The sequence below is a fragment of the Uranotaenia lowii genome, chromosome 2, assembly GCF_029784155.1.
Source record: "Uranotaenia lowii strain MFRU-FL chromosome 2, ASM2978415v1, whole genome shotgun sequence".
In the NCBI taxonomy this organism is placed as follows: domain Eukaryota; kingdom Metazoa; phylum Arthropoda; class Insecta; order Diptera; family Culicidae; genus Uranotaenia; species Uranotaenia lowii.
Genome location: NC_073692.1, coordinates 373,949,120 through 373,972,671, shown reverse-complemented (window position 1 = coordinate 373,972,671; position 23,552 = coordinate 373,949,120). Strand labels below are relative to the sequence as shown.

General features: G+C 37.3%; 3 protein-coding genes across 4 annotated transcripts in view; 1 reads left to right on the top strand and 2 right to left on the bottom strand.

The window, feature by feature from the left end:
- Positions 1 to 2,179, bottom strand: part of LOC129745612 (cyclin-dependent kinase 12) — a 37,195-nt gene extending 35,016 nt beyond the window's left edge. For both annotated transcript variants that reach the window (XM_055738793.1, XM_055738794.1), the window contains exon 1: positions 1,511 to 2,179. The gene's annotated coding sequence lies outside the window, so the exon portion shown is untranslated. The remainder of the gene's footprint in view (positions 1 to 1,510) is intronic.
- A 2,812-nt stretch (positions 2,180 to 4,991) lies between these two features.
- On the top strand, positions 4,992 to 8,829 carry LOC129745615 (serine/threonine-protein kinase PLK4). Its single transcript, XM_055738799.1, has 5 exons — positions 4,992 to 5,265; positions 5,338 to 5,433; positions 5,852 to 7,162; positions 7,235 to 7,757; positions 7,822 to 8,829. The coding sequence occupies exons 1-5, from the start codon at positions 5,236 to 5,238 to the stop codon at positions 8,553 to 8,555; spliced, it is 2,694 nt and encodes an 897-aa protein (XP_055594774.1). The 5' UTR covers positions 4,992 to 5,235; the 3' UTR covers positions 8,556 to 8,829.
- A 2,097-nt stretch (positions 8,830 to 10,926) lies between these two features.
- Positions 10,927 to 23,552, bottom strand: part of LOC129745614 (formin-like protein) — a 66,540-nt gene continuing 53,914 nt past the window's right edge. Inside the window, exon 8 of the mRNA XM_055738798.1 lies at positions 10,927 to 11,697. Coding sequence (XP_055594773.1) covers positions 11,485 to 11,697 — 213 coding nt within the window. The 3' untranslated portion in view covers positions 10,927 to 11,484. The remainder of the gene's footprint in view (positions 11,698 to 23,552) is intronic.

The window sequence follows — 23,552 nt, the reverse complement described above, 5'->3', positions numbered from 1 at the left end:
TTTGTAGACTATTCAGCTATATTAAAATTTGCTCTACTGTAAAAGAATCGATTTATAACGAATAGACTAGAAGCAAAAGTAGAGAGTTCATTTAACAATACATATTTGATTGATTTAGTACTAAAAAATGCACGAAGTTGTTTAAAACTTTGCTATTTGTTTAGAAAATGTTTGAACTCCTTAGCAGGTTAAGGTTAAAGTATGATTTTTGTATTAATAAATACTAGATACCAACTAGGCTGCCCCAAATTTGTATGGGAAATTTCAAGCTTGTGAAATGTTATGCGCTGCAGGCTTTAATTGATCCTAGGCCTAGTACAAGGTCTCATGCCAAATTTGGGCCAGATCGGATCACGGGAAGGGATCGCTCAACGAGTCTAAAGTTAATATGTGATTTTGAAACATTTTGTTCCCGAGGAACATGAAAATCCAGTTATTCATGAATAGTTTTGGTCTCCTTCGGCCGATTTCTTTTGAAAACGGTTTTTCTCAAAGCCTGAACTATGACGAATATTTCATCCAAAGACTGCATTTCAATTCGACTCATAATGAATAAGTTATTAGACTTCAAAAATGAGGTAACTTTTTTCAGGGTGATATTCATCAATGCTGCGTCAAAATGTTCGAAGCAGTGTTACTCATTAATAGTGTTGAATATCACCAAAGTTATTCATGAATAACTGGATTTCCATTTTCCTCTAGAATAAAATGTCTTCAAATCCCATACAAACTTTAAGCTCGTTAAGCGACCCCTTCATCCGATCTGGCCCAAACTTGGCATGAGACCTTGTACTAGGCCTAGGATCATTTTAAGCCTGCAGCGCATAACTTTTTCAAATGTCGGGTCATTTGGGGCACCCTAATACCCACCCGTAAACAAACATAAAATTTTATTAGAGCATTCTGAAATAAACTTTCCTTTATACCAGTTATTATGTTCTATTTGTAACTTGAAGGTTTCTGTAAACGAAAATTTACAATTTGAATTCAAATCCATTGAAACATATTTGGTCCAAAATACATGATAAACTGGGATAGTTCTAGAAAGCTGGTTCTGAACCGGGTGATAGAAATAAATTTGGAAATCACAGCCTTAAATTGAGTAGGAATTCTCATGAATTTTGCCTCTTAAACAAACAACACAACAAAATTCTACTAAATTTCAAGTTATGCATATTAAAGTGATCTGTTGTGATTGGATTTCTGAACAATATTCCAGCTTTCTGATTTGTAAATAAGCATAATTCCATGCATATAAATCGGACATTTTTTCAGTGAATCATACAAACTCAAGTTATCGTGTTAATAGGCTTAATTTACGAAAAACGAAACACAATCAACTTAAAACAGGTTCATGCATCAGGTATATTTTTCGTAAGTTAGGTTGCTACGATCCGAAGGCCAACATACAATAAAATAAGGTAGCAGACAGTCGATTTTCAAATTAACCACAACCCCAGCACCGAACAACACCCATAGCAATAAACTTTGGAGAATCAAATAAACTTACCTGGTCCGTTCAGAATTTCACGTCGTCGGAACATCCGTCCTACGGATGGTTCCGCTTTTTTGACGTTTGGCTGAGCTGCTCTACACACTCACACTCAACTACTTCGCTTCGAAACCTCCTAGCGCTATGCCTCCTCAGAAGAGCAGGAAAAAAAACACGATGCACAAGAAAGCTACGAAGCCTTTGCGTCCCACTTTCCGGAAGTTGGCTCTATGAAACTTTCACGCACTTCGCCGGGATTTCGGTTCCAGTATTCCCGTTTCACCAGCACTATCCCGTAGTTCCGTCACCAGCACACGACGTAACACACGCACTATCGGCTTCTTTTTCTCGTTTTTCGAACGAAATTTTTTCCTCCTTTCTACCGATATACCGAGTAATGTCTTCCAGAGTGTTCCCGTGATGGTGGCCGCAATATAGAAAATCTCTCGCTAGGGACCAGGCGTATGGAAAAGCCCCGTACGGCTCCGAAACGGACCCTCGAGGGGTCGAATTAACATTCAATTAGTCGTTCGCGACTGGCGCTAGGCATACGAGCATTCGGGGATCGATTTCGACCGCGATAAGTTGGCAAAAATTTCATCAGAAAATCCTAGTCGATTCAGCAGACGGAAAATTTTCCTCGTTCTGCAAGCAAGGCCTAAAGAAGAACGACGATTACGATTGAAACGAAACATCACAAGGCGAGCGACGGCAACCGCGATGACGATGGTGCGGCAATTTCTGTGGGCGGAACGGGAAAGCACCATTCAATATGGCGCTTGTTCAGCGTTTGCCGCAGCAAGGCAGAAAGAGAGCTAGATAGGCGGGCTACAGTGTAAAAAATTTCGCTTATTTGACAGTTTTAAGCCCAGGACGCAGCCTAAAATTGGAAAACGAACGTCACATTGTGGTACTAGTCGATCACATACGGATTTATTAGTACTGTTCATTAAGTTTATTGGAAAAGAGGCGGGGAAATAAAGTTTTACATGATTCGATATTGTTGTTAAAGTTTTGATAATTAATCAATGTGACCCTCCCGGTACGTTCATGGTTGAAGGTTGAAATTTGAACTCATTCTAGTTTTAAAACGTGAAAATGGGTTCAGTAATGCTTCCGATGTTTCGCGGAAATTTTAACAAATAAGGAAACTGCTCTATGTCCCCCCAGCTCGGCAGCAGGACTCGTTTCGCCCTGGTAGAAATCGGTCGAAGTCAATTGGAAAGCGACAGATGATCAACTGTCAATCCATTTCTACATGTTTCGACCCGTTTCGACTTGACTTCATTGAACAAACTTTTCATTGAACAGACTTGTTGCTATTTTGTTTTGTACCTTTTCCCAAGACTCGGACCAAACACTAGCACTTGTTTCTGTGAATTTTCTTTTAAACACCTAGATGCGAGATAACACCTGGTTCTAAACCTTGCAGGGTGGGGTCGAGATGTCAAAATGGGGTGTTATTATAGCTTTGACCGGTGCTCATACTCTAATGAGAGCATTGGCAGTGGCAGGTGCTATCCCAGGTGTTAACCCGGGACACATTACAGGTCTTATTATAAATTTAGCAGCTCATTTGCGCACCGGCAAGGACTTAGGGAACCTGGGGCGGGATTATGGAACTCGAAACAATCGAGTTTCGTTCGATTCGACCAACTTTGACATTACCGATCTCGATTCGAATGGAACGTTTCGAGATGATCTACTACCCGTTTTGCTAGAAATCTAATACGTTAAAATTTAGACCTCGAACGAAATTCGTAATACTGATTCTAATTCGATTCGAGTTCAACTCGAAACGGGTAACTCGAATCGAATAGGATTCATAATTTCACCCCTGTTTCCATTTTTGCCACACATACACCGAAAAAACTTTTCACATTACCGCTACGTGAAAATATACATAGATTTTTGCCACCCTGAAAATCATGTGAAACCTACGTGAATTTCAGGTAGCAAACAGAGCTCGCGTAGCAAACAGAATTCACATAATTCTCATATGTGTTGTAGGTGAGTTCCATGTGACCGTTCACGTAGACCGTATGTGAATAGGGATTCGTTCTGCTACATGCTTTTCACATAAATTTTGTTAAAGATGAACTACGTTATAACTACGTTAACGTCTTTTTCGAACAAATAAATGAAAATGTTTTGATTTTTCAGCCACATTTTATTTTTTGCAATAATTGGTATAACACTAAGCACGCACTTATTTATAATCACACTATACACTACACTTCATTTTTTTTTTCATTTAAAAATATTTCGCCGCGACAATTCCAGTTATGTCCATTGTTAGCCGTTGCCTGTTTGTCCCAGCTGTCCAATTCTGTTGAAAAGGGAAAAGATGTTAACAAAAATCATACAACAAAATTTTTAGGCATATACTTACGAAAAATCAGTTCCATCACCCGTAATTTCTCTAACTGCCTGCATCAACTGTTAGATGAAAGCCATATTGAGAACTGTGTTCTTTCACATAGATTTTACGTGAGGAAGTTATTAAGAGCTACGTGAACATCACATAAAATGCACTAAATCCATTTGTCCTAGGTGGATCACTGGATTTTCACGTATATCGAATGTGTCTTTGTGTTGACAGCAAACGGCTATGTGAATTTCACGTAACGATCAAGTGAATTTGTATTCACTTCCAATTGATTCACGTAAGTCAAGCAGAAATTCACGTAATCAGCGCCTACGTGAAAATTCAGGTGAATTTAACGTTTGCTTTTCGGATGAGTGTAGCTTTGACACCTGACCTCTGCTGATCTCTAATCATTTCACAGGGGGGTGACAGCCCTATCCTTTGTCATTGATTTTGAAATTACGGGCCCACGATTTTGTGGGCCCATAACAAACCTGACATTTTTCTGTCAAGGAACTGCATGGACTAGATGTCAAATCCTAGAGAATTATGAATGATTGCACACTAACACAACCATCATTCTGGTTCCTCATTGGATGAAATTTTGACTTTTTCAACTCTGTACTGCTTTGAGAGGAAAACACCATAAACGTTTATCCCGATGGATAGAAAAAAAGAAAAAGATTCTTGTTCGCAAGAAGAACCAGATTGTCACCCCCCTGTCATTTCATTTTCATTTGCATGTGCAGCACCAAATCAAGGTCATTACATTACTAGGTTCTCTGACTTCTACAGTAAGTAGGCGTGGAGAGCGCGGTGAAGTGGGGTGATGCTCGTTATCTTTGTTTACAAATTAGCAGTGTGCTGAAAAGAGAAGGCAAGCTTAGGTCTCAATTGTTCTATGGATTAAAAGTAAACAAACGCAACGAAGCAATCAACATGGCTGATGCTGAAATTTGAGAGATATCAAATTTATCACCTTCTATGTACCCCCCTTGCACCGAATTGCAGTACTAGAATTAATCAAAATCCACGCGCCCCTCGATTTGGTGTGACGTTCATTTTTGGCGAACATTTTTTGACAGCCGTATTTCGCCCTTTTTGTTTTCGGGCGAAAACGGATGCGAAAAATTCAAAAAGAAAACGCAACGACGCATCGCTCGGCGGACGCCTTTATGTTTACCAATAAAATTTTCTCCATAAATCGGTCGTGAATTTCTTGAACCATTGCCTTTTATTTATTACGTTTGAGTTCGTTTAAAGCAGTGCAATGATATATTTCTAATGTGTTAAACGAATGTTTCTTGATACTGGTTAGAACATTGCGTGTGAGTTTCACAGATTGGACACCGGATAAGGAAGAGAAAAACCGACGATGTTGGACAATTTCGCCGAACGGATTGAGGTTAGTGGGTGATTCGAAATAGTTTGTTATTTATGAGAATATCACTTAACTCGGAATAACGATTGTTTTTAGGACTACGAAGTGTACGAGCTTCTGGGTAAGGGTGGCTTCGCCAGTGTCTACCGAGCAAAATGTCAACGGACCGGGCTTTGCGTGGCGATCAAAATGGTAAGTTTTCCCGCGTTATTGTATCTAGACGATCGTTCCGGATCGATGAGCACCTTCGATGCTGTTAGGTTGTAAAGCGCGGTATACAGACGCCTGTTGCTAGGTCAAAATTACTGATATAATCGATGTGATATTAACTTTTCCGACGTGTACCTAAGCCACATTAAAAAAAAAAACCAATGTGCATTTGCAATTTTAGACCGGCTAAATTAACTCAAAATAAAAAAAGATGCAATTTGTACCATTTTTAAATAACTTTTCTTATAAGAATGCGTTTTTACAAAAATATTTGCAAACGGGATGTTTTTTGAAAAAATTTAAAACAAAAAAAACTTTCTTAATTAGACGGAAAATACGGATCCCAAATTTTCTTTGAAAACATGTTTTATTTCACTTTTTAATTTAAATTTATTCTCAGATCGACAAAAAACTGATGCAATCGGCCGGCATGGCCAATCGTGTTCGTCAGGAGGTCAGCATCCACTCTCGACTGAAACATCCTTCGATTCTGGAGCTGTTTACCTTCTTCGAGGACGTCAATCATGTCTATTTGGTACTGGAATTGGCCGAGAACGGAGAATTGCAGCGGTATCTGCGTGAGACGAAAAAAACCTTCAACGAATACGAAGCAGCCTCGGTTCTTAAACAGGTCGTAGATGGTTTACTGTACCTGCACTCGAACCACATTCTGCACCGAGACATGTCCCTGGCGAACCTTTTGCTCACTAAGCAGATGACAATCAAAATATCAGATTTCGGTTTGGCCACACAGCTTTCTCGACCGGACGAAAAACATATGACGCTGTGCGGAACACCTAACTACATTTCCCCGGAGGTAGCATCTCGAGCATCTCACGGGCTTCCGGCAGACGTTTGGGGTCTTGGCTGTATGTTGTATACTTTTCTGGTCGGTAGACCTCCATTCGATACCGATGGAGTAAAATCTACCCTTACTAAAGTAGTTATGTCGGGCTACGTTATCCCGTCACACATCTCTCAGGAAGCACAAGACCTCATTGATCGATTGCTGAAGAAAAATCCTGCCGAACGGATAAAACTGAACGACGTCCTTCAGCACCCTTTCATGCGCAAAGCTAACCCTCTAGATAAAAATCACTCCAACACTCTGGCCTCAACCGACAGTGGAATTCATACCATTTCCAGCGGTGCCACCCGGTCCAATTTCAGCCAAGACCGTGGCTATCCGCCAAATCAGATGCCCCTCCGCTATCAGCCGATCAGTGAACACGAACAAGACTTCCAAGAGAGCGTACTTCTACCGCGACCACAATCCGCTGTCCAGCAGCCGAAGCAAACTTCCGATTTCTTCTCCGGGTACAGCCAGCAGGAACCACGGTACGGCCTGCCTCCAGTTTCGCACCAGCAACAGCTGCAACTGAACCAAATCTCGCTGCTGCAGCAGTTCAACAGTATGGAGCTGATGGAAAAGTACAACATCAACAAGGCCGAAATCGTCAGTGTTGGTCGATCGGCTTCGACGGGTAGTTCCGGGCTGTTGCAACCGCAGTTTTCGCAGCAACAACAGCAGCACCCTCAAATTTCGCTGCTAAACTCCCGGCCTAAATCGGCTTCCATTTCAATGCTTTATCACATATCGGCCGAAGCGCAACATTCGAAGCGACACGATGGTGGTAAGGAGAATGTAGCAGCCAACAGTGGGACCCGGGAGAATTACGGAGGAACACCACCGGTCCAAACGGTTGGTCATGTAAGTTTTATTTATTTTTATTATTTAAAAAAAGTGTCAACATAAACTACAACAATTTTTTTCAACTTGTAGGACTTTCTTGATCGTTTTCAGCCAAGAAACAATCATCACCAGCCGCCGACCTCCCCAAGACATAGTCCAATGAAGCCTCCCCGAAAAAGGCTCGAAATACCGCCACTAAACACCGCTCGTTTGCTTCCGAACAGGCACAAGACGAAAAATGCGATTCTTAGCATACAACCCGGTGGAGAAGTGGTGCTTGAATTCATCAAACACAAGGCCCGTTATCGAGAGGATCGGGTTGTGGACGTTTGCCGAATATCGGCCGATGGATTGAGGTTCGTGTTGTACCATCCGGGTGATGGGGGGAAAGGTGTATCGGTAAAAGACGAACCGCCCGATTTACCCCCGGGTGGTGCGGACAGTATCTTCAGCTACGAAAGCCTACCGGAGAAGCACTGGAAAAAGTACATGTACGCAGCTCGTTTTGTCCAGATGGTTCAGGCTAAGACCCCGAAGATAACATACTACAGCGATAGGGCCAAGTGCCAGCTGATGGAAACACTCGAGGATTTCGAAGCGTGTTTTTATAGTGGTAAGGTTTTATAAAACAATTGGATTTAAATAAAATTCCTAATAAATAAATTTAAATTTTACAGGGACAAAAATTGTAAAATCCACCCAAGAAGGAACGAAAATTGTAGATAGCTATGGATCTACTGTAAAAGATCTGACGAATTTGAATGCATCACTATCGCACGATTATAATCATTTTAAGCTCAGTTTTGAACATTGCCTCAACATCGAACGCGCTCTTTCAACGGTTAACAGTGGAAACACCTTCCCTCTCATCATCGGACGACGGCCAACGAGCGGAACTTCTGCCGGAATTACCAAAGCGAATCATCTGCTGTCCAACATTTCAGCGCCGCAGACCCCAATGACGCCCAGCCAGTTGCCTTCCTTCGCCATGTCGGTTAACTCTCAATCATCTCAACAGCACAAGCGACCGGTGTTATCCGTTAAACCACCGAGCCATAACTTCTCCAACGTGGCAGTTAAAAAATGCGCTATTCCGGGCATCGGGGTCGCAGTCGAACTATCGCAAGGGGTCATTCAGGTACAATTTGCTGACGGAGCTGCTCTGGCGCTGATTCCATTGGAACAGGGCGGCGGTGTTACGTTCTCCCCTGGACCGGGCAGTCCACTGCAGCACTACGCCACCGCCGAACAGGACGATCTGCTGCCCCCGTTGCTTCGAGAGAAAATCGAACTGATGCCAACGGTTCTGCGGGAACTGCATGCCGCACCCGCCCCTTCAATACCGTTCAATTTCCTTGGTGGTTCGTCGGGAGACAGTCCACGGACGCCCTTGACTAGGTTTTTGCGGTGATTTCGAGGTGCTTCCGGAAGCACGCGTTGTGTACCCAGTTACTCGTTGCGTAAAATCTGAGCCTGTTAAGTTGACCTATTAGTTGTGCTCTCTATCTCTAGGGTAGGATTATGCTTGTTACGTCAGTTGAGGTTGTAGAAAATTTAACCCATTTTCTAGTTGAGCTGTACTAAATTAAAAACCATTATCTTTGCCGAAATCCGGTTTCAATATTTTATTTGTAAGATAAGACTGACCAGAAAAGCGAAATATATATTTTATATTCAAAATAATACGAGAATGGTTTTGAAAATTTGATTCTGCTAGAGCAGGATCAGCATTTTTTCTGAATATCACACGCCTTATGTAATCGTAAGAACAATAATCTTAGCTAAACTCAGAACACAGATTAGAAATCTTACGATGGTCCAGTAGGCAATCCAATGGATGTCGGTTGGCAGTGACCTGCCAACGCTGAGTCAATAAAGAAATCTGCTTATTTTAGGGTTGAGAAAGTGGATTTTCTTTCTGGTACCCACATAACTTCTTAATCAATACTCGGATCCGAAGGGGATCCGATTTGCATTTGGGAGTCTCTGATAGTGCTGTCGAAAAACTAGATCTTCGACTCAAACGTCAAATTCAAAAACTCCAGTTTTTGTGAATCGTTGCCTGCGTAATGGCTTACGCTGCAGAAAGAAGCAGAAAAGATCTGCAGGAAGGCGCTTGACAGGAATTAGATACATTTTGAGAAGGGTCATTTCCAGAAGCTTGTAGCAAAGATGCCGCATAGATAGATACTTCACGAATATCTCTTTTTAACATACCAGACATGTCTTTTTCATGCTTTTGATAGGTATACCCATATTTCTCGCGTGAGCTTTCATTACGTCGTATGAAACATCTTAAGAATTCACAGAAAACTGCTGTAAAAGTTATCAAAACAACTAAGTATAAAATTTGTATTTCACATATGGAATATGTTGTCCGGGATACAAATATTCTAAATGGAGAAAAGTTGCGACTAGTTTGTCAGTTTTTGTATTTTTTCGTAATAAAACTGTTTGTTTGCATTTTGTTTCATACGACGTAATGAAAGCTCACGCGAGATTTTTAGTTTTTCCGTTCGACTTACCTGAGTCCGCTTTTCACTTTTGCTTGTACCTACATCCTTTTGTTGATTCCTTTTATTTTGGAAGGCCTTAGTCCCTTCCCACAATTATTTCTTAGTTCTAAGTAGGTATTCATTTTTCGGATCTCTTAAGCCCAAATGGAGAAATTTCCAGACGAGATCGATTTTTTTCTAAATTCAAAATTGAACAACGATATTCTCCCCTCCCCTTGGCGAATACTTAGTACGGACCTGTCATCTGCCGCTGTTTTGTGTTGTGGTGAGATACTTAAAAAAACGCCTGGATTTATGTAATCGTATACACGCAAAATAATTTTCACTTAAAAAATAAGTGACATCTGTAGTGAATTTTCGCCATACGTAATTTCATTTGAATTTTAAGTGATGGGTCAAGTGAATTTACTTAAGCGATTGGTCAAGTGAATTACACTATGACGTTCGAGTGAAATTTATCTGAATTTCTAAGTAAGTTTCAAGTTAATTATCTCTCGCGTTTTTAAATAAAAGAACATATCGAACACCACTTCGATTTCAAATACTTACATTACGCTTTCGCCATAAATTTATTGATTGGAAAATTCCATCGTCATCCCAAGGCAGATCGGTTACTGCGGATAGTGCGACTTCTAAATCTTCCCTGCTTCAAGCCAGAAAATCTGTCCTGTCCAACTCACAAGCTGAAACATGATAACACCTTTAAATAACTTTTTCTTACATCACGTTTAACAGAAACTATCGCCAAAATCGCCTAGTAAAGAATTAGGAAAATCCAAATCCAGCATAAGCTTTAAACGCTGCTCTTTAGAATTTGCCATTTTGAACTCTGAAAATAAACACAATTACAACCCGACATTCACTTGAAAGTCAAGTGATGGGGAAGTGAATATTTTTTCTCACTTTAAATTCAAGTGACGACTGAAGTGAATGTGGATGAATTCACTTGAAATTTAAGTGACTGCCAAGTGAAATGTATATGTCGCACTTGATAATGGAAGAAAATCGCTGGATCCTTGTTTTTAAGTGAAATATCATGTGCATTTTAAGAGTGAATTTGGGTTCAGTGTAAGTATCCTAAACATTCCTCGATGCTCGTTTTTAAACGCCTGTATGTATGCAATGTTTAATTAAATGATCTTTTTTAAATGTAATTTTCTAGAAAACTGAACGAGTTAAATGATTAAAAATTCTATTTCCTACACGTGGTGCCCTGAGAGAAAAAAAAACCCTGGATCATTTCGGCATCAAGAAACCACTCACCCGTCAGAAATTTCCATTATTTTGTGTGTATTTTTAAAATGTGTACGTAAAGAGTCATGTAAATGAAAATGTCATTACTCCGTACCCTAAATCGCTATAGGATATGCTAATAATAGTTTTATTGTATGTATTTCCAAAAACATGTACACAGAGATATGTTTTACTAAAAACGGCACAGTAATAGTAAAGCAATGTATAAAGTTAACAAAAATCTACTTACAATTAGACAAAATAACAACGACTTCCTTTCGAGAGCTGACCAAATATTTATGTGTAGGTAATGTCTTCAACTGTTTTTTTTTTATTCGTAGCAGTTACTGAACCTAGGTCAAATTTTCTGACTAAATAATTTTCATCCTATATTTACAACAAAAGGAAGCAAAGAAGACTTCAATAAACGTTGGCCCGAAAAATAATATTTACATCAATCCAAAATTTACGAGACGAAAACAATCAAGAGAGTCTTTGTGTGTTTGAGAATGCTTGTGTGTGCGCTATCTGGGTCGATTTATGATCACAATGTTTCAAAAAATATATTGTATAGTATAGCAATAGTTCCTCTTAAAATTCCATCTCCTCCATGGTGCGGCTGAGCCGATTGCTGTCGATCCGGCGCCGCTGGCTGCGTCTGACGGCGTCGGCCCTCCGGTACGGTTCGTTCTTCAACCCGAGCAGGATGTCTTCGAGGGCCCCGTTGTAGACCTCGTCCTGCTGCAGCAGCTTCTTCTCCCGGACCGAGTTGGTTTTGCTTTTGAGCTCGTTGATGACCGCTTCCTGTTGGGGGGCGAGGTGTGTGGTTGAAAACGGAAACGAAAAGCATTGCAATATAAGAAAAAAGAAGAGAACAGCTAAGTGTGAGTATTGGAAAGGTTTATCAGTTTCATAAGTTAATTGTTGGTGCCTCGAGTAGTACAGTACCTTTATCCTATAAAGCAGTTTTAATGAAATGAGATCAACCCAAAATTTTCATTTGATTGAATTTTTTTTTTCGAGTTTTTATACGACTTATGTATTTCTGTTATTCGTAAGTCTTTTTCGGGTTCGTCACTTTTCTTATTGAAGTCTAACGTTTTAATCTAGGTTTTCATTGTGGAAACTTGGTAAAAATTGAATCCGTAATCTATTCTTGGGTCTAATTTATACAAGAATTGAACTAACCAATTTATATCCAATCCAGTGAAAAAATGGCAACCCCACTCCTGTTCTATTATCTGTAAAATGATTTAGAAGTAGGTATATTTAAGTTCACGCAGAGAAAACTTGGATTTCGAAACAAAATAAAACAGACTTTGATTCAAAACGTTCATTTTTTGGAATCAAACTCCTGTTTTCTTTGAATCAATGAATTATGGTTTTGAACCAAATGAATAATTTGTTCTATAAACCCATTCTTACATGACCACGGCCAAAAATCCAGCAGTCTGATTATCTTCCGCCGCGAGCTTCAGTGGCAATCGCCACACACAGGAGTAAATGCACCTGAAAAGCGATCAAAATTATTTGCGGACAAACGGTTAACGATAGATGCTTTTTAGCACTATATAAGCATTCCAGTGGCATTAGGCCAAAGCACATCAGCATTGGTTGATGCTGAATCAATGCAATTTTAGGGCACCGGTTGCTAGAAATTTCATTCAAATGGGGCTTTTCTTTTAAAGATATAAAGCGCACCTGATAGTGCTGATAGGTCCACAGACAGAGTCACTGAAAAATGTTCGAGCCATAGTCGATTCCAGGTAATTTCCAACCAAAAAAAAAATCATTAAAATTCAGTATCATGGCAGACATATGGAGCCAAACAAAAATCGAAAAAAAATCCCGCATGGTCGTACCTCATTTAAACGCCATTTGCATTTTCCCAGTATTTTGCCCGTCAACGCTATAGCACCAATCAATGCTAATACAGTGCTTTTATAGGGTTACTAGCTGACCCGGTATGCTTTGCAACACTTCCAAAAAGACATTTTTTTTTAATTATTCAACTTTTGGTTTTTTCTGTGGGCATTATTATTTTTTTATTTGTTTCGATTATAGTCGTTTTACCATCTTTATGGCATTCGCGATTTTATCAACTTTGCAGTTGGCGGATCGTTATTGAAAAACTTTTCCGGTACAACTGTGTTCGATGTTTACTCTTGGGCTCAAACTCGCGGACATCGGCTCAGGAGACAACAGACTTGCCAACTGAGCTATATCACAAGCCCTCTGTGGGCATTATCTTTAATCAAATTTAGATATATTTTAGCTACAACCTCTTTAAAATGAGAGCTGCATCTAAGGTATTGAATTGTGTTGCAAAGATGTTGTAATCTAATTTTCTGAAACTTGATCTCTAAATTTGTTTTCAGATCTTAAGTTTTTATTCTTTTTTTTAAGCTTCATGACTAATATAATAATGCCAAAATGTATGTTTTACTGGTTTGGATTCCCCACCTTCTCCCACTGCGGCAAATGCTCATGAACTACCATAGAAATATGTTTAGTATCCAAATAACGTCACATTTGTACACAAAAACCCTCTCGTAAATAAAATTCTTAAACTGTACAAAAAAATGTATATGGAACCATCTCCTTTCCTCTGCTCTCCACACTTGAAGAGTTGAAGGGTATATAACAATCATAGAAACATCTTGTACCCTAAAGAGACTGTAAACAAAGAGGCGCCATCTGATCCCTTTCAAAATAATGAGCTTGCAACCCTGTTGTAGGGCTGCCTCTAAGACTGCTTGGTTCTGCTCGATTTGAATGACACTGACAGAAAATGAAAAATTCCAATCATGACATTTCGTCTCTTTTTGTTTACCACAGGCTGGTTATTGTACCCAAATACCCATTTGATTCCATTTGCTTTATTAGTTCTAAAGTTATTTCAACAAAACTGGCGCCCTCTTCCTACACAGTAAACGAAAATTACCGAGTTCGGTAATTTTTCCACCAAAATCCTAACATGTGTAAATCGTTAAACTGTTCGGTAATTTTTTCGGTAAAAAATAAACGAACATCGGTAAATGAAGAATCGATGTACCGATGTTCGTTAATTTTTTACCGTAAAAATTACCGAACAGTTTAACGATTTACACATGTTAGGATTTCGGTAAAAAAATTACCGAACTCGGTAATTTTCGTTTACTGTGTATGTCCTCACTGGCTGGAGGGTGGTGTCTCAAATAATAAAAGAAATATTTCGCTCAATCCCATCCCATGCAAAACTTGGTTCTATTGCTCGATTAGTCCTGCTTCCGAGCTAATCGAGGGGTTTCAAATAATCATACACCCAAAATAATTTAAAAATTATTTTTATGGGATTTTTCACGTAAACTGACATTTTGTTGCATCATATCGCATCTATGTGAAAATCAGTTGCATAAAAATTATGTAGTTTTTCACGTATTCGCGACGTGTAAATTATTTTGGGTGTACACACCAAGGCTGGTAATTTTCAGTCAATTTAGTTCGATTCTGACCAACGTCTTATAGTCTATGTCATCGAAAGAATATCAAAGTCGTCTACAAATTGAATGAATTAAATGTCAGTCAGGCAGGAATTTCAGTTTTTCGTGACATTGTTGTTCTCCACTTGAATCACATACACGGTTATCTTTCTATCTTATTTTCCGATTGTGCTACACAGCAAAAAATTTCTAAAAGTATACGCAATCTAAAATACGAGTGATCTACTTTTTGACCAGTGTAATTCAAAACTGATGTAATTTTACACTCTTTTTGATCTATTTTTGAATCGTTGGTATAAACTTAATTTTGTATGATGTATGTTTACACGTCCTGATCTAAAAAATTTATCTCAATATAAAATTACATCGAAAATAATGTAAAACACGACAGATCCATTGTTTTTCTTTTTTTCGCGGCATAAATTGTTCTGTTTTTATCCGAGATGGTGGTTTATTGTACGAAAAGAAAAAAAATTCGCTTCCGCAGTTAATTTTGTATTAAAACCGAACCAAATTCTTTCAGAATTACTTTAAAAAATGGTAGGTTATTTATAGTTATAGACGAAATAAAAAAAAAAATGGAACTTAAAATTCTCTTTCGATTGCAGGAATTGCAGTTGGTTCAAGAGCCGAATCAATGTTGAATGTTTATAATGTTTAGGGGATACCGATTACTATGCTGTTCCGGAAGGATTCAAGAATGCTGCCTGACGCTGATCGGCAAAACATCGTCCTGCTGGGGATTATCGGACACAACCACAATTGCAGCTGCCAAGATGGTGGATGTTTTTTGAGTTTGCAGTGTATCGGCAATATATGTTTAATAAAAAGACACATGTGGCGTATTTATTCATAAACAACACCCAAAATCTGATTATTTAAAAAAGATTTGTAATATTAACGGTAATATGTTTTGAAATTTACATCATTGTGTATTTTTACACGACGGTTTATGTCATCCGTTTTCGTGCATTGTTTTCGATCTAAATTTACACGCCTCAAAATTTACATTGTTGAGAAAAATACACCGTGGTAGAATTTTATATCAAAATCGATGTTCCGTTTTCGTGCATCGTTTTCGATCTAAATTTACACGATTTTTTCTTGCTGTGTAGAAGAGGTCTAATGTTGTTTGTTGCGCAACAGTTGCAAAAATGTAATGGTGAGCAAAATGTCATTCATTCAACTTGGTCATGACATGTATATGCTTATGTCGAAGACCAAAAATCAGTATCGCATGACATAGTCATGCAAAGCAGCATAAAAGTCGACTGATATTGGATGTCGTACACTGATTATTTTCAGCTCTGATACCCACTAATATTTTCATTCGATTTCCAGCAAAAAACATTGCTGGAAACGTTTAGCCATCCAAATTTTTGCTGAAAATCAGCAATCGATTTTCAAATTGCTGAACTTTACAGGAATAGGGCTCTTGCACAGTGCCTTAGTATAAGTAAGCCGTTGGGCAAAAAAGTGACAGCTTCATGAAAAAAGAATACGGCTCGAAGGAAGAAGATAACTTTTTAGAATAGTCAATGAAAGCTTTTTGAATTGAAGAGTTAATCATCGTAAATTTATTTTGGGAAATTATTTTATCGGCTATATCGGTGAAATTTTATATTCTTTGAGAAAGAATATTAAAGAATTGGAAGATTATAGGCGGATAGAAGATTAGAATAAGATGAAAGATGTTGAAATTGAGCGGAAGGCTAATTTTAATTTGAAAGACTTTTCATCACATTTTATCGTTTTGTTCCTCACGGGCCTACTACCTTGCAGTGGTTGATACAGATAGAATTGTAACATCCGCCTATAATCTTTCAATTCTTAAATATTCTTTCTCAAAGAATAAAAAAATTTCACCGATATAGCCGATAAAATACAGGGTGTCGACTCATATCTGGTAATAAAATTCCCTGATTTTCCCTGATTTTCCAGTCGTTTTTCCAGAGAATTCCAGGTTTGAAAATCAACCTGAGGAAGCAACTCAAAGTTATAAAAATATATTTCCCCCAAAAATAAACGCACAGAAAGCTTTGAGTCGAGAATACTAATTTATTACGATAATTTTAATGGAAGCATTATTTATGATATTAAACATTTTAAGATAAGTCAGCCAGTTCGGATCCACTTGTAGAAATTCTTATGATTTCAGCATAACAATTTTCTCTTACAAGCTATCAGCCTTCTTCTGTGCGTCTTCCGAAATTTTCCTCCGTTTCACCTCAAGCGATTTTGCACGCAGAGAAAACTTGGATTTTGATACAAAACAAAACTGACTTTGATTCAAAACATTCAGTTTTTTGAATGAAACTCCTGTTTTCTTTGAATCAATGAATTATCGTTCTGATTTGAATGAATAATTTTTCAAAGAAAGAATTAATTTTTTGAACTTAATAATTTTGGACTTTGTTTTTAAACAAATTCTTTGATTCAAAAGAAATTTGTTCAATTGCACATTTCGTTTATAACAAAGTAAATTTTCTTTCAACCAAAGAAAATTGTTTTCAACAGAAAGGAATAATTTCTTTAAATAAAAATTTTAAACTTTGAAGACATTTTGGATTGAGCAAGAACCGAATTTCGAATAAAGTTTGTCCGGTTGTGTTGAAATTCAAAACTAGTGAATCAGAGATAGCTATTTAGGAGGATTCAGGATGAAGAATGGTAAGTGTGTGTTAATCCATTAAACAAAAAGTGAATGTTTAAGATTTTATATGAACTCTTGCATTGTTACAGAACCACGGTCCAGCGGTCTGATTATCTTCGGTCCGATCTTCAGCGGCAATCACCAGTTGGATGACCTCTAAAGCTAGCAACTGGAGCTGCTTCCGGAACTCTATTAAGCGGCCCAAAAAGAAAGCCCCCAGGCCAAAATTAGGACCGGATGATTCAATTATAGTGAACCAGTGTTAGTGTTAATTTAGTGAATAAAAATGAATTTAAAATGTTAATTCTTTTTTTTTATTATTCAAAATTCCTTATAGGAACTTCAGACAACAGAAAATATTTCTTCCAATTGGAATAAAAGGAAAATGGTTCAATGAACCAATCCTTTCAAATCTAAGTCTAAACTACATTGAAGCAAACGAGAACAACTTTGCATCAAATGGAACTGTTTTTTGTTTCAAAGCATTAATATTTTGATTCAAAGATTTTTCAAAGGAAAAATTCTTTGGAACAAACGAAATTGCATTTGAATCAAAGAAATTTTTATTTATCCCAAAATCAAAGGAAAAAATCCTTTGTTTTTGCGGCACTTTCCTTTGAAATAAAAAATCTTTTCGCTGCGTGTGCTTCTCGATGACGCTTCATCAGCTTTGTTTGATCTGATTCAAAAGCTTCCTTTTTGCGGAGATCTCTAGTCTTCCAAATACAGAGCATGTGAATTTCGAACTCTCTGAATAAGTTTGTTGGAAGTTTGGACTGATTTTATCCCTCCAGCAAAAAAAAAAACAGCATCATAGATTTGTCGACCACTGATTCTTCACGCATATTTTAGAAGAGACATTCGGAATTTACTGAAAAACCACGTTCAACATTCGCGTTGCCATGTGAAAGACAGCAAATCATTTTGACGATGTTGAAGAGTTCTGGACACTTGGCATTTGCTAGCATTATCCAGCCTTTCTTTGCTGTAGTCATAATTATCAAATTAATCGCCTCTGGCAATCACTCCGGAATACTGCCGTACTGCTAAATCGGCCGAGGATCCACTAACGCGTCCAGTATCTGTCACATTTTTTCATAGCATTCTAATGCCGTTTTCGTTTTTCTCCACTGGCGCGGGGCAAAACTTTTTCTGAATAAACAAACAGAATCGTTACCCGGGACGATGCAAATATATGGTTGCTATACTCACTCATATGTTTACCCCCAACACTGACAACTTTTACGGGGTGCAACCGCCTGCTTGAGGTTCAAATCTCGGGCAAAACTAGTGGACTTCTGAATCAATAAACGAACATTATAACAGCAGTTAGGGCAAAACTCGTGGGTAACTATCCCGAATAGCCAAGACCATGGTATTAATATAACCGGACAATGGTATTCAATTGAACAATAAATTTCATCCTAATATCTTAATCCTCACCAACCACTTCAAATTATGAAATCGTCGTAGTATTCAAGGTAACCATGAATAATATCGTTAATTCAATGTATTTCTTAGTTACCAAGTATGTCAGAAACATGGTATCACAGTAATGTTCTTGTGATTGCTATCGTTACTGTGAAATTCATGGTATAATGATAATCTGAACCGAAAAGAACATTGGTAAACTTTTGCGTTTTTACACATTTCCGATTTTTCGTGTACGAGAATGTTTTCATCGCAAAGTCGGACATGTTTCAACGGACGAAAAAATCTCAGTCGACGGTCGGTTTTTCGTTAGTTTCGGTGATTTTTCGGATTAAAACGGTGAGTGGAATATAAATCAAGAGAGAAACATATTTCAAAACTTTTGTTTTGTAATTTCAGCGACACTAACACACGAGTTGATGAGCGGCGCAGGATGCGGTTGTCAATGTTGGAGGCCTCCCACAAACTTGGTAAGACCGGAAAGATTCCATCAGAAGGTCCGATACGAGTACAACGCCCAGGTCAACGAAATGAAAGCAGAGCCCCAGTAAAAATTCAACCTATCAGCGGCCCAGAAAAAGATTTTTTTTTAAAGTGATTTATTTTAAGACAGTGATAAAATGAAAGTGGAATAATAAAAGTACCTAATAAACAACAAAATGAACAAAACTGAACAAAACTGGATTTTCATTTTATGATCTAGAATACATTATTACACTGATTTTCATCTTCCTAGAAACAATGAAAATTCATTCGAAAACAATGTTATTCACAGTTCCCATTAGAAAAACTGGAAGCTATAATAACCGTCAACTTTATAGTGTATTTGTGTTTTCAGGTGTATGGAGAAAAGTTCATTTTTTCATGGTTAAGTTGCTTAACAACCCCCTTTTTTCATGGTAAATTTGGTCAAAACAATGAATTTCAATGTCGAAAACGATAAATTCAATAGAACTTTCATGGTTTCATGCACGATCATATTCATAGTGTCAACCATGAAATCCATGGTATTGTGACTATGAAATTCATGGTTTTTTCACAATGTTTTTCTATTCGGGTAGGTTGCCACTGCCAATAAACGAAAACACTATAAGTGTCATATCCGAGAAATTTTTAAGCAGATAATAAACTATGACGTTTCAATTTCTTCAAATAAAATCAGGATCATTATTTTTTCTCTGATTGGTGGAAAAATTCCCTGATGTTCCCTGATTTTCCCTGATGCAAATTGAATTCCCTGATTTTCCCTGATTTTCCAGGTTTTTCCAGGTAGTCGACACCCTGAAAATAGTTAATGAAAGCTATTAAAAATCTCTGCTGTACAGCACATTTTTAGAAAGCCAGTACATATATTTCTTTACTTGTTTGTAAGTTTGTTTTCCGATTTCAAGTGAGGTACGCTAAAAAAACGAAGATGGTAAATATCACGACGGATGCTTTTGACTTCATCTTCCTGATTGAAAACTTCGTAAGAAAAACCAGAGTCTGCCAACAAAGTATCTGGGAGAACCGTTTTTAGTGCACTTCATAGATGGTCGGGGTTTTTTAAATTTTGCTCTGCTTCTTTCCGGACTAATCTTCAATTAAATATCTACATAATCGTTTCCACTTATTAGCAGATGACTCTGACTCTGACTCTTTTTAAGAGAAAATACGCATACATTCTCGGAAAATACAACATTTTTAAATAAATTTTGCTTTTTCTATAACATATAAAAACCTTTGATGACCTCTTGTATGTGTGTGTAGCAAAAGCCCTTTTAATCTAGTTTGTTGGAAAATCAGCAATCGAGTTGTCTAGCAACCAGACATCAAGTCAATGGTGAGTTTTTATGGACAGGCAGATATTCTATGAAATATACTAATCAAAACTCTTTTTCAGGTGGCGGGTGATCAACACTTTGGCAAAAAGCTGGTGCCGGTGTTGAAATTTAAAAAAAAACATGTTCCTGAAAATAAATACATCCCTTATTGCCAAATGGGAGAAAATAATTGTTTTTATTGCTTATCATATGCACAGCTATAGTATTCAATATCTAATTTTGAGTTTAAATATAATTTGCTACCAAATACAGCTGGTTGTTTTGAAAGAAACAGCTGGTTTTCAGCAATCTGGATTGCTGATTTCAAGCAATTTGAATAGCTGGAAACCAGCATTAATGTTTACTGTTTTTTCAGCAATTTAAATTTCTGAAATTTTTGCTGGAAAGTCAGCAGTATAAAAACCAGGAAAAATTAGCTGGTTTCCCGGAGAAAAAAATTGCTGTGTACACAGTAAATTTTTGCCTCGATTTCCTGCAAAACAAAAATGGCTGGAAACGTTCAGCAATCCCAATATTCTCCGTCTTTCTGAATTTTAAAGCACTTGATCTTGATTGCTGAAAAACATTTCGTTGCACGCGAAAGTGTTTGAATCCATATTGCAGCGATGAAGCATTTAAACCAAAGCACAGTGGTCCAAAATGCGAAAAACGTGATCGTTGCTTATAACTTTTTTAGGTCACATTTTAGCATATTGGTGTCTTCGGAGAAGTTTGTCAGTAAAATTAGCTCTATAATAAAAAACTATTATTTTTCTGATTAATCCCCCTACAAGTGAGATAAAATTTCTAACTTCTCTGTTCTAGGTTTTAGCTCTTTGATGTCTTCGACAAACTTGTTGAAAATCAAATTTTCTACAACTTTGTCTCAGATGCCAAGTTTCTAAAAAAAATATTATTCGAGATATCGGCCAAATACGAAATTTAACCTCCAAAAATCAGTTTTTTAATAATAACTTTTTTCAGTAAATTTTAAGTTTAATAAAATGTTCCACAAAGTTGTTTGTCTTACTAAAATACACTACTTTGTTGAACATTTCAAGTTTGTAAAATGTGATACTGCAGAGCTATGTTAAAAAGATTACCGAAAATAGGGCTTTTTCACGCCTTATTTTACAAACACCGGGCAACATCGGGCAGCCCGCTTTAGATGCAAAATAAAGTCGAAGATTTCGTCTACAAGATGCAGGTACAATCGTCAGTATCCACTAGTATCCAAGCGAGATACATCAATTTTACTATTCCATGTTTGCATTAAAAACAACGATTTCTATGAAAGCACCTACAGTGCATTCTACTAGGTACGTGTGTTTTCTTCTAGCTTTTCCCTGCGCGATGTCAGAAGCAAAGGTTTGGAAGCGCATTTGTATTATTAGTACAGGTTATTGTTTGTTCAATTAAAATAGATATCCTCTACAAGCTGGAGATGCTAATAATAAAAATGCGCTTCCAAACCTTTGCTTCTGACATCGCGCAGGGAAAAGCTAGAAGAAAACACACGTACCTAGTAGAATGCACTGTAGGTGCTTTCATAGAAATCGTTGTTTTTAATGCAAACATGGAATAGTAAAATTGATGTATCTCGCTTGGATACTGGTGGATACTGACGATTGTACCTGCATCTTGTAGACGAAATCTTCGACTTTATTTTGCATCTAAAGCGGGCTGCCCGATGTTGCCCGGTGTTTGTAAAATAAGGCGTGAAAAAGCCCTATTTTCGGTAATCTTTTTAACATAGCTCTGCAGTATCACATTTTATAAACTTGAAATGTTCAACAAAGTAGTGTATTTTAGTAAGACAAACAACTTTGTGGAACATTTTATTAAACTTAAAATTTACTGAAAAAAGTTATTATTAAAAAACTGATTTTTAAAGGTTAAATTTCGTATTTGGCCGATATCTCGAATAATATTTTTTTTAGAAACTTGGCATCTGAGACAAAGTTGTAGAAAATTTGATTTTCAACAAGTTTGTCGAAGACATCAAAGAGCTAAAACCTAGAACAGAGAAGTTAGAAATTTTATCTCACTTGTAGGGGGATTAATCAGAAAAATAATAGTTTTTTATTATAGAGCTGATTTTACTGACAAACTTCTCCGAAGACACCAATATGCTAAAATGTGACCTAAAAAAGTTATAAGCAACGATCACGTTTTTCGCATTTTGGACCACTGTGCAAAGGTATATTTTTTTTTCGAAGAGATAAGTAATTTGTTAAAGAAACTAAAAATGTTACTTAATTTATCGGCCTTATCGGTGAAAAGTGATGTCCTTTTAAGTAAGAACATCTTAAAATTGAGGCGCTTGAGATCAAAGGGGTGCAAGTGCCTATATGATAGTTTGGAGAAAACGCGGTTCAAAGTTGTTAAGGTGCTCGATTTTTCATATATTTTTCGAATTCGATCAGTTTTAATTCAATCGACAAAGTGTTCAGAAAAAATTATAAAAAAAAATCGAAATTCGTTTTGTATCAAATGTACATCGAAACATAAAGAATCGTTAGGTATGCTTAACATAAAATTGATGATTTTGGATTTGCACCTCCTGATCCTGAGGGCCTCAGTTAGCAAATTTCATAGACGGTAAGAAAGTTAGAAGAAATGAAAGATGGTGGAAATGAGCGGGTATTTGGTATGTGATGAAAATGCTTCTAATAATTTCTACCCGCTCATTCCCACCATCTTTCATTTCTTCTAACTTTCTATTTGTTCTATAACATTTCATAATCTTAAGATGTTCCGATGTTTTACCGATAAGGCCGATACATAAAGTAACGAACGGTGATTAATCTCTTCATGAAACTTCTAGTTATTTAATTTTGTTATACAAATTTAAAAATATGTCGCTCAAGTAAAATTAACAAACGCATTTCTAAAATATGACTACCATCATGGGGGTTTAAATTTAAAATCTTATTTAGAAACCAAAAATTTTCAATTGTTTTTTGAAAAAAATGCTGATTTCCAGCAATTGAGTTTACTAGATTTCCCGTGATTTAGTTTGCTGGATTCTAAAACAATCAAAATTGCTGGAAAGCCAGCGGGACAAAATTCAGCAAAACATTGTTGGTTTCCAGAAAAATATCTGCAATATGCTGCTGCAGGTAAACGGTTGGTTCCGTGAGTCGTACAAATATGTCACGAAAAGCCTTGTTGATCATCATGAATTAGTTGTTATCTGAAGGTTTTAGGAATTAAAAAGTTGATTCTGGAGATTCTTGAAGTTCTTCGTCACCAGGACGTTAAATAACTTAAATACTGACAAGAGCCGAC